Source organism: Xenopus laevis, chromosome 9_10L (genome assembly GCF_017654675.1).
Source record: "Xenopus laevis strain J_2021 chromosome 9_10L, Xenopus_laevis_v10.1, whole genome shotgun sequence".
NCBI lineage: Eukaryota > Metazoa > Chordata > Amphibia > Anura > Pipidae > Xenopus > Xenopus laevis.
Window position 1 is genome coordinate 62,636,909 of NC_054387.1, and position 14,929 is coordinate 62,651,837.

A 14,929-nucleotide genomic window follows, 5' to 3' on the forward strand; every position below is an offset into this window, starting at 1 on the left:
AGGGTAAGGGTGGCCCTGCCACGCCACACTTACTTTATTATCCGGGCCCCCCATCTTTCTGAGAGCTGCTGACTATGGGAAGGCATGGACGTTTAAGGGGCCCTGGCCACCAATTTTCTCATAATGTGGGGGGGCTGGCCACCAATTTTTCTTTTCTCATGTGGGGTCCTAGCCACCAATATTTTTTAATGGGGGGCCCTGGCCACAAATGTTTTTTTATGGGGGGCCCTGACCAGCAATATTTTTTTATTTTTTATTAACATGTGGGAACCCTAGCCACCAATGTTTTTTTACTGTGTGGTGGGGGGCGGACCTGTGGGGAGGGCTGACCTGTAGGTGGGGTTTGCGGTGGGTGCAGCCAAGGGGGCCCAGGAAATGTTGTGGTATGGGGCCTTGTGATTTCTGATGGCTGTCCTACACATATATATATATATATATTATTGTTTCCTTTGGCAGCATTGGATTCTGGGAAAGCCTTATTTTTAGTATTTATTTGCTGTATCTCAGGAATTAGCAGGCGATGAGGTGGGGGCAGGACTGTGCAAATGGAGGAAACGGTTTTTTGGGATTTGGGTGATGAGAGGCACAACACTATGGGATGGGGGCGGGGCTGTAACAGGCTGTTATGGGATTGGGGTAATGAGTGACGTAAAGAGGGGCACTAGGGGTGTTTAGGCAGAATTTAGTTGAACTACATGTATTGGTAATAATGTCAGTCATCTTTATAAAACTTGCCCCAGACCGTATAAAGTGTTTTAAACGGGTACTGGGCAGAACGAGACGAGTGACATTCTCGCCCAACCAATGCTGCCTGTGCAATTTTGGTGTCGTTTGGCCACAGCTATGAAGTTAGTGCATGTTACCCCCAGTAATAGATTGGGACTGGCCTTTGAGAATTTCAGGTTCATTCTAATTACCCATATGTGGTGATACAATGGTTAATATCCCAGCCAGACCAGGCGCCGCATTGCCTAACAGGATTATGACCGTCACTCAGGCTGAATTCCCAATATTTCCAGAGAGACGTGTATTGTCCTGTAAGGCCACGCGGGGGCGCTGCTATGAGGATGCCAGTGGTTGTCTGCAGGAGGCACAAACTTGGGACTGCGTCTTCTCTACTCAAGTCCCCGCCCTTTTGTGTCAGAGCCCGGAAGCGCGCGGAGTTGGAGCGGGGCCTAGCGGGTTGTGAGGGGAGGGCGAGCAAGGGGCAGAGGCCGCTGGAAAAGAAGCGGAAAGTGAGGGATTCCGTGAAGTAGGCCGGTTACACTGTCCGAAAAGCGGGCCGGCATGGAGCGCAGGGTGTTCGGCTCGTTCTCTGGTCACCTATCACGGGAAGAGAGCAGCCGCCCACGGGCCGGAGTCGGACGTGACTTCCAGGACTTCCCTGTGAGTGATTGTTTGGTTCCCCCTGTACCCAAAATTTGTGTTTTGCTACAGTGCCCTGTATAAGTATATAGATTGTAAGCTCCGTGGAACATACACCTCCTTCCTTGTGACACTGGCACATTATATGTGGGGGGCACTGTATATATGTGTCACTGGCACATTCACTGTATATATGTGTCACTGGCACATTCACTGTATATATGTGTCACTGGCACTACATGTGGGGGCACTGTATATGTGGGACACTAACTGTGGGGGGAGGGGCAGTGTATAAATGTGTCACTGATACAATGTGAGAGGGGCATATAATATATACAATGTAACTGCCCATAGAAGGGGCACATGGAATATATGTGTCATGACATATTGCTTATGGAAGGGCGCACGTATGTAAGGAGTCACTGACACACCATGCCTATGGGAGTTGGCACATGGTATATACAGTGTCACTGGCACACTATGGGAAGGGGCACAGTATATACAGTGTCACTGCGTTTAGGGGGGACAGGCCATATAGATTACAAGCATATTACTCAGCTGTGTGTTGTGACAATTACATCATTGACATCAGTCCCAGTCCCTGTGGCGCTTCCAGATTGCTCATAAACATGCCAGTTTAATCAGAAGCCACGTGGCCTTCCAGTAAGGTTACAGACTTTGCCCAGCTTATAATCGAACCTAAGACTATTACACTCTCCATCTCTCTTGTTGTGCCTATAGGAGAGAATACAAGGTATATATGTAGTGCCTGCACATTGGTGGGGGACATATGTATAGCCAATAATACAATGGTCATTGAAACTCATAAAGGATAATGCAGTGGGACTAGTCTTTGGGAAGATCCATTTGCAGTTGCCAGCTTTTCTAGGCTTTACATCTTCACCTGTTAATAATGTTGACATCACTTATGGTCAGTAAAGAGTCCGCTAAGTGCAACTCTAGATCCACTAGGCATTCACAGGGCTTTATACATAGTATAGACTGTGTTGTTCCTCACTAAAGCAGAACTTGTCTCTCCAGAACTGAATGTAAACCTGTTTGCAACTAGAAACAACAAATATTTAAATAACTGTTTTAAAACATTTCATTCTGTGACCTGTGTTTACAAGTTGTTTTTCATTATTGACAGTTTTTGCCTGGACATACCCAGCTGAGCGAGAGGGTCTGTAAGCGTTTATACTATGGCTGGGAGGATGATTGCTCCATGGAGAACTTATCTAGCCCAGTGACTGGTAAGTAGGTGTCTATAGTGACAGGAAAGCTGCAAGAAACCATATGATACTGGGGTTCTGCAATGTTGTTAATTGTGGGGGAAAATGACAGTTTTTGGGGGGAGTTGATAATAAAACATATTTCCCTTTAACAGATATTGCAGTGGAATTACTTCAGAAGGCTGCCCCAAGTCCCATTCGCCGCTTGCAGAAAAAATATGCTGCACACGTGTCCAGGTGAGTCTAGTGCGATGGTACGCATACCTGCAGTTTCTGTCCATTATCTCTGATTCACTTTGGCTTTAGCAGCTGTGTGCATCTTGGTATTAGAAAACTACTCATCTCTGGTACTAACAACTGCTGTGGTTTCACAGGGAAGCCTGCATTTCTCCTTGTTCCATGATGCTGGCCTTGATTTATATTGAAAGGATTCGCAAACGAAACCCTGAATACCTGCAGCAAATCTCCTCATCTGATCTATTTCTCATATCCATGGTGAGTTTCAGTGATGTTATAGGAATATGATATGGCCTTTTTTTCCCCTTCCGGCAGTGCAAGTGTAAAACTAACCATACTGGTCTATCTTTCCTGAAAGGTTTTAACTGCAGAGCTAGTCTGGTTAGAGCGATGGTTTGAGGGTATTAAACCCTGCTTTTCTGGTCTTGTGATTAAAGCTTGGGGTACCATCTGCTGTCATACAGTATGTGTGTGTTAGCGCATGGTCACTGTTAGTAGAACATGTTATTTAATCCTTAAACCGTAGCACTAATCTGTATCCATATCCCTCTGAAGATATTGGCCCATACAGCTCAGAGTTATGGGATGAAGATTGCTGTAAGGTAAACATTCTCTAAACACCCTCTTATGTGGCATTTCTGCAGATGGTTGCCAGCAAGTACCTGTACGATGAAGGTGAGGAAGAAGAGGTGTTTAATGACGAGTGGGGAGCAGCTGGAAGACTAGATGTGCAGTTCGTCAACTCCTTGGAGATGAACTTCCTTCAGGCTATTGTAAGCCAATGATAAGTGCAGTTTTTTTTTAAATGTTTTGTACTTTTGAACAGCATCCTTTACATAAATATTGGGCAAAAAAATTAACCCAATAGATATTTAAAGGAGACATTTTGTGTAAAAAAAAAATAAGAACTGACCAATGCGTTATACTCATTTAGAATTGTGCTTATAAAAGTAGCGTTTCAGCCTGATTTATTGAATATTTCTGCAAAAACCCCAATAATCCCTCCCTTCTCTTCCACTTCCTGCTCCCTGAATTCCCAGGCTGTGCAGGGGAGCCGACGGCACTCCGTTCACTGCAATGTAGGACAGGAACAAATCAGCAGCTAGCAGGAACTGAAGCCTGCCTTTGCTTGTGTGACTGCAGGGCTGTGATTGGCTGTCCCCCTCCTACTGTGCTTCTGGCAGGGACCGTTAAGACATTGCTGCCCCCCCCCACCCACCTACCCATTTGAAACATTAAAGTTAATCTTTATTTTTAGCACCATGTAAAAACAACACCATATATTACTCACCTATCAAATTATTTTTTAACTACATTTTATGCATCTTATATTAGTACATGTATGGGATCCATTATCTAGAAAGCTCCAAATTACGGAAAGCCCTTCTCACATAGACTCCATTATAATCAAATAATCCAAATTTTTTAAAATTATTTCCTTTTTCTCTGTAATAATAACAACACAGTACTTTGTACTTCATTCCAAGCTAAGATATAATTATTCCTTATTGGATGCAAAACCAGCTTATAGGTTTTTTTTTTTTTGTTTAATGATTTTCTAGTAGACTTACGGTATGAAGAGCCAAATTACAGAAAGATCCTTTATCTGGAAAACCCCAGGTCCCGAGCATTCTGGATTAACAGGTCCTATACCTGTACTGTGAAATTATTTTGTCAGTAACTTTCATTTACAGACACATACAAGTAACTAGTGTAACCGACGCTATTGGTGACCCTAATTATTGTTTCATTATCTTCCATCATAGGACTGGAGTCTGTATACACACCCCAGGGAATTTTTTGAAGTGCTCAAATGGCTGGAAGGAAGGTGAGAAGTATGCTCAGGGGATTGTAATGTCTCAGAAAAACAAAAGGTGGCGCACCTTATTATACCCTTGGCAGGCTCTGGGCATTATGCTGAGAGGTTTTTTTTCTCTGCCATTTTTGATAAGAATTTAATCCGGTCTTATCGCTGTATAGACAGCAGTACCATTTTTACATGTCACCCTGTTTGTCAGGTTCTTCTTCTCTAACTTGCTTTTCCCTCACCCACAGGGTGGCAGAGAAACAGGGTATGAAGAGGGGCTGGTTTACTTACACAGACTTTTGTGTTCTGCTCGAGCAAGGATTGTGGCAGAAAGTGTTTGGTGATTTCTGCCAGCAAGTAACAAAGGTAAGAGCTTTTTAGGCCCCCTGTGCCATGCAAGCCTAATAGCTCTGGCTGTGTAATGCATGCTATTCAGTATGGATGTTTCCTGTTCAGAATATCAAACAATGAGTTCTCATCAAATCATGCAGGTTTTGATGCCACCTCTAAAGTAAGAATATCTGTTTTCATAACCGTACAGTCTTGTTGCCTTGTACAGCACATCTCATCCTGTGCTTAGGTTCTCACGGACGGGGGATAGTTAATTTCTGTCAGATGCAAAGTTTGAATTAAACTTTTTATTACCTGTACAGTATATTGTTGCCTTGTACAACACATCTCAACCTGTGCTTCTGTCAGGTTCTCATGGCTGGGGGAAAGTTAGTTTATTTTTGTCACATGCAAAGTTTTCATTAAGCTGCTCTCTTTCCATTGGTTAGGTAGGGGGGTGCAATTTGTTTCTGGTTCTGAAATGCAGAGCTTGCATTCTCTGTAATTCCATTTGCTGGGCCTTTCTCTTTACTGTGGCTCGAAAGCTAAGTTTGTTGTCCCTGAAGCCAGTAGTGTTTTTTTCCAATTATACGGATATCCACGTGCAATGTAAAAGTGAATTGGAAGTAAACAAGGGGGGAGCTTTTGCTCCATCATGCTACTTTGCACTGCTTCCTGTAGCATGAAGAAGGGAAATCCCAGAGAACACTTTGTGTGGCTCCAAGCCATATACCCATGCCCCACCACTGGAAAAACTGCAACTGCAAAACTCTGTACCTGAATAAGTACTGGGGAAAATTAGATTTATTTTCCTAAAGGCACAATGCAAACTTCTCAGGTTTTATTCCAAGTGCACTTACTTCTAGTTTTATTTTAATTTGTCCTCAGAACACACAAAGTCATAATTAAGCTGTTTGTCTCCTTTGTAGCTTGCTTGTATCTTGGGCCTAATGTACCTTACTGGTGTTGCTACCTTGTTTGCTTCCATCGCTGTGTTCCACAAGGCCACATGGGAAATCAACGGTACAGAACTATCTATTTCCGATCAAAGTTCAGGTGAACAAACCCAGCTTCCACTGCTCATTCCAGTTCCTGTATCATCCGAAGAAATAATCCTACCTACTGAGTTAGTTTCAGCATGGTCTGTGGAAGAGGAGTCACTGGAGAAGAGATCTGGTGTAACAGCCACTGCCTTGTACCTGTGGGGTTCTGTTCTAACAGCACTCACTTATAGCGATACAGGAGGTGTTAATAATGAGGAATCCCCACCCCCAGACCGGATTTGTCCTTTCTGTTCTAATCCTCGGGTATCCACTTCCCATCACACCAGTAACCAGCAAAATCACACTCGCTGTCATTCTAATTATCCAACTCTTGGTGCCTTACCTGGACTCTTTCATTATGGCTTTCCACGTGCATTGTTCTGTCGGAGCTACCCAACCTCACACTCCAGGGAAAACCAGGAACCATTCGTATCACACAGTCCTTTTCCTGAGACTGAATTGGCACATCCCAAACAGAACCAGTACTCTTTCTGCGCCACTGAATTCTCAAGGTTTAAATCTTTCATAGTCCCCGGCTAGCAAAAAGGGGGCTCACAAGGACATCCAGACAGAAATGACACACACACCCAGCCAATTATTTTCAAGTGAAAAATATCTTCTATACAAACGGCATTTCTTATATTCTTATTATTCAATATGGTGATGCTTTTTAGGAGGTTGTAAAAAACACATTTGCTGTAACCTTCACTTAACTGAATCCATTAGCAGGCAAGTAATTTTTTTTTCTTTTAAGGGTACTTTTCCATTAGCAGGGACTATTGTGTATCTTCTGTTATGATATTTGTCGAAAAAACTGTTCCACCTGATATATAACATCACACATATATATCATTTATTGTTGATCTGCTCCCAATAATACCAATCCCACCCTTGCCCTTATACACTGAGAATCAGCACCAAATCGACTGTAGTTTCGCACTTGCACCCAACCCTTAACAAATCTGGATAATGAAGTACCCCAAAATACACACAGAATAGTATGTTTGGCACTTACACTGAGTGGTAAATTCACAGGCAGACAGACTAAGGAATGTTGTGGTCCCATTTCTAGAGGGGATTTAGGGAGTTTTTTTTATGTAAAGATACTGCAGGAAAGAATTCTATATTTTCTTATACACAACGAATATAAAATGAATACTGCAGCCTTACTTGCAGCACAAAGAAAATAATTTGTAAACCAGTTAGATGTTTTTTTTCTGACTTTAGTTGATGTTTTAGGGTAATGGCCCTTAATGTTGGTGGCAGTTTCTTGGCACTGATTGCTCCTTGGTATGTTGTTTTTATGGGAACCAGCACAAATTGATGACGCAATGTGATTAACACATTGCAGCCACGTCTTTTATCCTTAAAGGAGGCATTGTTTTTAAAAAGTGAAATTAGGGATGTGTTGAATACATAATTTTTAGGTTTGGTGCATTTTTTTGGTCTAATACTAAATATTAGGTAAATATTTTTTTTTTTTACATCTAAAATTACTCGAAATGGTGTCCTGAACAACACACTTTTCTCCTTGCTTTTTATTCTCATTTAGTTCCTAAATCACAAGCTGAAAATTGATTGCAGCTATTTCCTTGTCCCTGTGAATGTGAAGATGGTGGAAGAGCTGCCTGCTGCTCATGCCTGGGTGATTTCCTCTGGAGCAGATGCAGCGAGCACATCAGTAGACACCTCTTTGACCGTCTTTACAGTCAGAACGATGAGATTTATGCTCGACTAGAAAATAGCTAGTTTTCAGCTTCTGATTTAGAAACAAAATAAGACTGAATGCAGGGTGAAAGTTAGGTTATTCTGGGGGCTCATTTTAAAATAAAAACGTTTATCTGTTAAGTTCAAAAGTAAACAAAAAAGGATTTATAGGCCAGTAGTTACTATATCAATACTTTCTAAAACTTTGTCCCGTCTGAAAAAGCTCCCATACATGTTCTGGTTTCGTCTAGCCACTGCCTGGACATGTATGGCCTTCAGAGCACCTTCTATAAGTATTTTCTGGTCTACTGTAATGGTGCATGCTGTCTATTTGTATGTATTCTGCAAGAACCAGCTCTTTTCCTGTCCGGGGGGCTCTTGATTACTTCTCTCACCTTAAACCGGTAGACATATAAGCAGTACATATTCTCACTCTTTTATTATCTACTTGGTAGTCCTGTCATGAAGATCTATAGCTTCGATTTCCTTCACTAACTAAAGCTGGCCATGTCTGGTCGACTATTATCACTGGCTCTAAAATATGCAAGATGTGTGGTAAGTTTGAAAATCCAAATGGATATGGACTGTGTTGCCCAGTTGATGCAGTTCTCTCCCAACAGGTCTCCGTAGGCATTTCTTAGGTTTTGATTATTTAGCCCCTCATCACAGGTCTCCATGGTAAGCTGCTGGACTGGCACTGAAATCCTGTCCGTTACATTTTGTCCTGTGCATAATAAATCTTGGGCACGGCCCCATCTATTACAAGACTGCGTGTGTGGATCTGTTTACAGGGATGCCCTTATTATTCTAGTACATTTATTCATTTGCAGTGTCATGTAATTATCTTTAGGATTGTGTGATATGTACAGGTATGACTATAAAATACCTGTTTGCTCTTAGAAACCTTGTATAAGCAACCTTTGGCACTTCAGGGCTTGCAGTTGTACAAGAGCTGGAGTGTTGAGGTGCAGACTTATGTTACAGCACTTTAACTAAAAGTACACTTAGTTTAACCCTTTGGGTTTAGAGATGCAAAAGTGCAGAGACCCTTTATTCCCAAAGGGGTAAATAACCACTTGTTTTATGCTTCATGTTTGTAATAGCAGAGTTGTTACTATTTTGTAGGAAACCAATAAACTTCCTGTGCTGCAATAAAATGAGTATTTGTTGACTGCAAGCTGCCATGTCTGATGTATTTATTGTGCTGCGTGTGATTGGATGGCTGGTTCCTGTTAAGGGACAGGTGTTTATTGCTTGTAAAGGTGCGCCAGTTTGCTAATGCATGTGTTGATGCACCTCTTTGTTAACAGTAAGACCGGCCCAGAATAGTGCCTTGCTGTCTTACTTTTTTCTTTTTTTTTGCCCTTCACAGAAACACTGATAAGTGTAGTTCAAGAAATAAAGCCTTTATATACAGAACTTACTGTACTGACTGTACTGGTCCAGAGATTCAGCAGCCCTATAACAACTGTGATCGAGGTCCTGAGCAGCTCCCCATCTTGGATCTTGGCCTGCTGTTCAGAAACTAAGTTTAGGTCTCATGGGAATCTTTTTGCAGAAAATGAGGGTAATCTGTAATAGAGATGCTACAGGGCTGATTATTAATTCTAATCCAAAATGCACTGGTTGCCATGTAAAGTGACCAATCAGCCTTGTATTGTGACAAATATACATGTAAATCTATAAATATACTGTAAATTGTGAGTTAGTCCCTAAGCTCAGGTGAGTGACCGCAATCCAAAGCGTGCGCTGTGAATCGGCAAAAATGAACATGGAGAGCTACTACAGGGCATCTTCGAGGGCCCTGGTTTTCATTTCGTCGTCGCTGACTCCCTTCTAAAAAACAAATGCTCTGTAAGGCTACAAATATATTGTTATTATTACTGATCCTTCTATTTAGGCCTCTCCTATACATATTCCAGTCTCTTATTCAAATCAATGCATGGTTGCTAGGGTAATTTGAACCCTAGTTACCAGATGGTTATGATGCAAGTTGAAGAGCTACTGAATAAGAAGCTAAATAACTTAAAAACCACAAATAATAAAAAATGAAAACCAATTGCAAATTGTCTTAGAATACCACTCTCTGCATCATACTAAAGGTTATCAATGGTGGCCTTAGGCTGGCACAGAAGCCCAGGAGAGAACATGATTAAACCAATTTCTTTGTGGAACGTTGGTTCTCTTTTAAATTGATTCTATCTTTCAGTAAATATAAAAATGGGGAAGTGCTTGGAAAGAATTGATTTGGGAAAATGCTGACTAACTAGCTGGCAGCACCTGTCCTGTCACAGTAACAGAAAGAAAACAAAACCAGTTTATTATTGTGCATTTATAAAGTGCCATGGTATGCCACTGTGCTGTACATAGAAGGCTGTATATAACATACATATTCTGACAGAGGGAAAAGGCAGCCATGCTCATTACACTATAAAATGAATTTAACAATCATGATTTGAGAACAAAGTATATTAATATCTAGGCATATTCATTAAAAGTGAAAATATAGTTCACCACAGGGGAGGAGTATAGTTATCAATGAGTGAATATGGTGTTTTCTCTATTATCACCCTTTCTTAAAGGGATACTGTCATGGGAAAAAACATTTTTTTCAAAATGAATCAGTTAATAGTGCTGCTCCAGCAGAATTCTGCACTGAAATCCATTTCTCAAAAGAGCAAACAGATTTTTTTATATTCAATTTTGAAATCTGACATGGGGCTAGACATATTGTCAATTTCCCAGCTGCCCCAAGTCACGTGACTTGTGCTCTGATAAACTTCAATCACTCTTTACTGCTGTACTGCAAGTTGGAGTGATATCACCCCCTCCCTTTTTCCCCCCAAGCAGCCAAACAAAAGAACAATGGGAAGGTAACCAGATAGCAGCTCCCTAACACAAGATAATAGCTGCCTGGTAGATCTGAGAACAACACTCAATAGTAAAAACCCATGTTTCACTGAGACACATTCAGTAACATTGAGAAGGAAAAACAGCAGCCTGCCAGAAAGCATTTCTCTCCTAAAGTGCAGGCACAAGTCACATGACCAGGGGCAGCTGGGAAATTGACAAAATGTCTAGCCCCATGTCAGATTTCAAAATTGAACATACAAAAATCTGTTTGCTCTTTTGAGAAATGGATTTCAGTGCAGAATTCTGCTGGAGTAGCACTATTAACTGATGCGTTTTGAAAAAAACACGTTTTCCAATGACAGGATCCCTGTAAAATGGAGATGTGACATTTCCCTCTGGTGCTGAGCCCTATTTTCACTCTTGGATTAACATGTCCTTAAGGGCCATGTCATATGAGGAGCTTTTTGGCCAGAGTAGATATGTCACACCAGTGGAGAAAACACCTTGTCTGACATGGCCCTAAGAAGCTGTGTTGGGGTTGGGCTTGCCTAGGCAGTTGCCTTGCAAAAAACAGCAGCTTCTTTTCTGCATTCTTCTACCATACAGTCCTTCAAGTCATGTTTTGATCTTAAAGGTGAACTCCTAAAACTGTTTCCTTTAACTTTCCCTTTATCTGCACTTTATGTTTCCACCTTGTGTAATGTGCATTGCAGGTATCCTCAGTCGGGAGTATAAAAGAACAGTAGCAGCTGTGCAAGGGCTGTGACCGCTGACCCTGTCATTGAAGTCAATGGAATCCACATGTCACTGCTACTGACAGGAAGACTCCATTGAACTAAGAGAAGAACTAAACTGTCACTATCAGGCCTAGCTTATATAGCCTGAGTCCATTCCACGCAATGGGCCATATATAAGGCATACAACTTAAGGGCAGTGCTACAGTGGTGTGAAAAACTATTTGCCCCCTTCCTGATTTCTTATTCTTTTGCATGTTTGTCACACTTAAATGTTTCTGCTCATCAAAAACCGTTAACTATTAGTCAAAGATAACATAATTGAACACAAAATGCAGTTTTTAAATGAAGGTTTACGTTATTAAGGGAGAAAAAAAACTCCAAATCTACATGGGCCTGTGTGAAAAAGTGATTGCCCCCCTTGTTAAAAAATAACTTAACTGTGGTTTATCACACCTGAGTTCAATTTCAAAGGTTATAAAGCCATTTCTAAAGCTTTGGGACTCCAGCGAACCACAGTGAGAGCCATTATCCACAAATGGCAAAAACATGGAACAGTGGTGAACCTTCCCAGGAGTGGCCGGCCGACCAAAATTACCCCAAGAGCGCAGAGACAACTCATCCGAGAGGCCACAAAAGACCCCAGGACAACATCTAAAGAACTGCAGGCCTCACTTGCCTCAATTAAGGTCAGTGTTCACGACTCCACCATAAGAAAGAGACTGGGCAAAAACGGCCTGCATGGCAGATTTCCAAGGCGCAAACCACTTTAAAGCAAAAAGAACATTAAGGCTCGTCTCAATGTTGCTAAAAAAACATCTCAATGATTGCCAAGACTTTTGGGAAAATACCTTGTGGACCGACGAGACAAAAGTTGAACTTTTTGGAAGGTGCGCGTCCCGTTACATCTGGCGTAAAAGTAACACAGCATTTCAGAAAAAGAACATCATACCAACAGTAAAATATGGTGGTGGTAGTGTGTTGGTCTGGGGTTGTTTTGCTGCTTCAGGACCTGGAAGACTTGCTGTGATAGATGGAACCATGAATTCTACTGTTCGTCAACTCAAGCTGAAGCGATCTTGGGTGCTGCAGCAGGACAATGACCAAAAACAACCAGCAAATCCACCTCTGAATGGCTGAAGAAAAACAAAATAAAGACTTTGGAGTGGCCTAGTCAAAGTCCTGACCTGAATCCTATTGAGATGTTGTGGCATGACCTTAAAAAGGCGGTTCATGCTAGAAAACCCTCAAATAAAGCTGAATTACAACAATTCTGCAAAGATGAGTGGGCCAAAATTCCTCCAGAGCACTGTAAAAGACTCGCTGCAAGTTATCGCAAACGCTTGATTGCAGTTATTGCTGCTAAGGGTGGCCCAACCAGTTATTAGGTTCAGGGGGCAATTACTTTTTCACACAGGTTTGGATTTCTTTTCTCCCTAAATAATAAAAACCCTCATTTAAAAACTGCATTTTGTGTTTACTTGTGTTATCTTTGACTAATAGTTAAATGTGTTTGATGATCAGAAACATTTTGTGTGACAAACATGCAAAAGAATAAGAAATCAGGAAGGGGGCAAATAGTTTTTCACACCACTGTATATTAGACATATATGACATGAGTTTAATAATGGCCATCCAATCACAAGCTCAAACCCTTTCTCTATTCATGTAAACTGAGGCAAATGTGCAGTTTGTCCTGAGAGTAAAAGGAAATTAAGTTTGCCTTTACATGAATAAAATGGCAGAGTTCAGCATTATAATTGTCCCTGTGAAAACACAGCACATTAGTTCTGTCATGGAACGCTGACAGCAGGTTTTTAATTTACATTTAGCCTTGTGACACTGCTGACGCAAGGCTTTCTAAGCGATGGGAACAACAAACATTCATATTTAACAAGAGAAACAAGTGGCGTGTTCAATACAGCTCACCTGAGCATATTTGCAATTGGCTATGTATGTATGTACATTTTTTATAAGAATATACTGTACACATATATTGGTGCTACTACTGTGTGTGGCACAGCAGTGTTCCATGAGAGATTCTGCCTCGGTAGCCCAGGTAGTCTAGTTATTTGTCAGTTCCATAGCATTTTCATTCAGTTCAAAGAACAAAATTAGGGTGGAGTTCCCCTTTGAATGCAGAAGGAAAGGGGGATGATAATTTGTAGGCCCACCCCACTGATTATAACCTATAACTCCAAACCCTGTGCCAGTCACTCTCAGCAGTTTTTGGCTTTAAAGGAGAACTAAAGCCTAACTAAAGAATTAGCTAGAAATGTTGTACATTAGGTTTTGAGTTTCTATACCAGCCCAAGGCAACCACAGTCCTTTAGCAGTAAAGTTCTGTGGCTTTAAAAATCCCCAATAGCTCCCAATTTTCTTTTCTGCTGATTCACTGCACATGCTCTGTGCTGCTGTCACTTACTGAGCTTAGGGACCGACTCAAAATATATATTACACATAGAATAGAAATGTCACAATATAAGGCTGATTAGTAATAAATACAGATAACTACATGGCAGAACAGAAACCAGTGCAATTAGCAATTAAAAATCTGCCCTGTAGCATCATCTTAAATTACAGACCAACTTCATTTTCTGCTTGATAATTTGCAACAACCCCTAAGCTTATCTTCTCAACACTGCTCAGAGCCCACTGAGCATGTGAGTGTCACAGACACTTTCCAAGATGGTGACCCCCTGTGACAAGTTTGAAGACCTGGATCATTGCTGCTATTGAGAAGCTGAAACTTTAGGCTTTTGCAATACGGTAAGTTCAGTTTGTAAAATATGGCATTTTTAGCCATATTAAATTTTAAGTTTTACTTCTCTTAAGGTAGATTCAATGGCTGTTGCCAAGTTGTTTGGAACTACCTGGCCGCCATAAGTAATCATGGTGCCCCATACAATGGTGTTAGGAGGCGCCTCTCCCCTTCAATTATTAATGCAATCCGCCGAAGCACGCACCTTAGATAACATAGCTCCCAAAAGTCCAGATTTTGACAGCCAGATTCTTATTATTATTTCTACAGTAGAATCCCCATTTTATGTTTTTCAGGGGACCTGGAAAAATCAGGGAAATTTGTTAAAGCAACTTTTTCTTAAAGTAAGCACTCTTTCTTGAAAGATATTAGCACGAGTCAGTTTTACATTGAGATACAATATTTACTGTGTTAATAACAAGGGTTAAGCATTGCAGTGTTAATGTTAAGCAAATACACAGACGCAGTCCTCGCTTGGGCGCTCAGCCGGAACAGTATTCAAAGACGCGTATACTTCATAAAGTTGTGGCTTTTATTGTGGCCAACAATGTGACAATGGTGGCATAACAGTGCAGCTTACCCTATGCTTTCATGCCCAAACAAAACGCTCTGAGGAAGTGCCATTTTGTATGGGCACAAAACGCGTAGGCTAAGCTGCACTGTTATGCCACCATTGTCACTTTTTTCTTGAGAGTCTGTGCGGCTGCTGGAGTCTCGCGGGATGCCGCTGGGGCAGGGACGTACTTCGGCTAAACTGGAAGGGTGAGCTACGTGATTTATATATATTCTCCAAACTTTATATCATATGAATTGACAGTGTTAATGTTACACTATGGGGGGCATGTGCAAGGCCTCTCTGT

The 14,929-nt window shown here is 41.4% G+C and overlaps 1 protein-coding gene across 1 annotated transcript; it reads left to right on the plus strand.

Annotated features, from left to right (window-relative positions):
• The first annotated feature begins 1,178 nt into the window (after positions 1–1,178).
• cnppd1.L (cyclin Pas1/PHO80 domain containing 1 L homeolog) lies at positions 1,179–8,898 on the plus strand. The gene is given in 8 exon segments (NM_001095880.1): positions 1,179–1,386; positions 2,516–2,618; positions 2,753–2,834; positions 2,972–3,092; positions 3,479–3,607; positions 4,601–4,662; positions 4,890–5,007; positions 5,901–8,898. Coding segments are annotated over 7 exon segments (1,194 nt in total). The 5' UTR covers positions 1,179–1,386; positions 2,516–2,590; the 3' UTR covers positions 6,555–8,898.
• Positions 8,899–14,929: the final 6,031 nt, after the last annotated feature.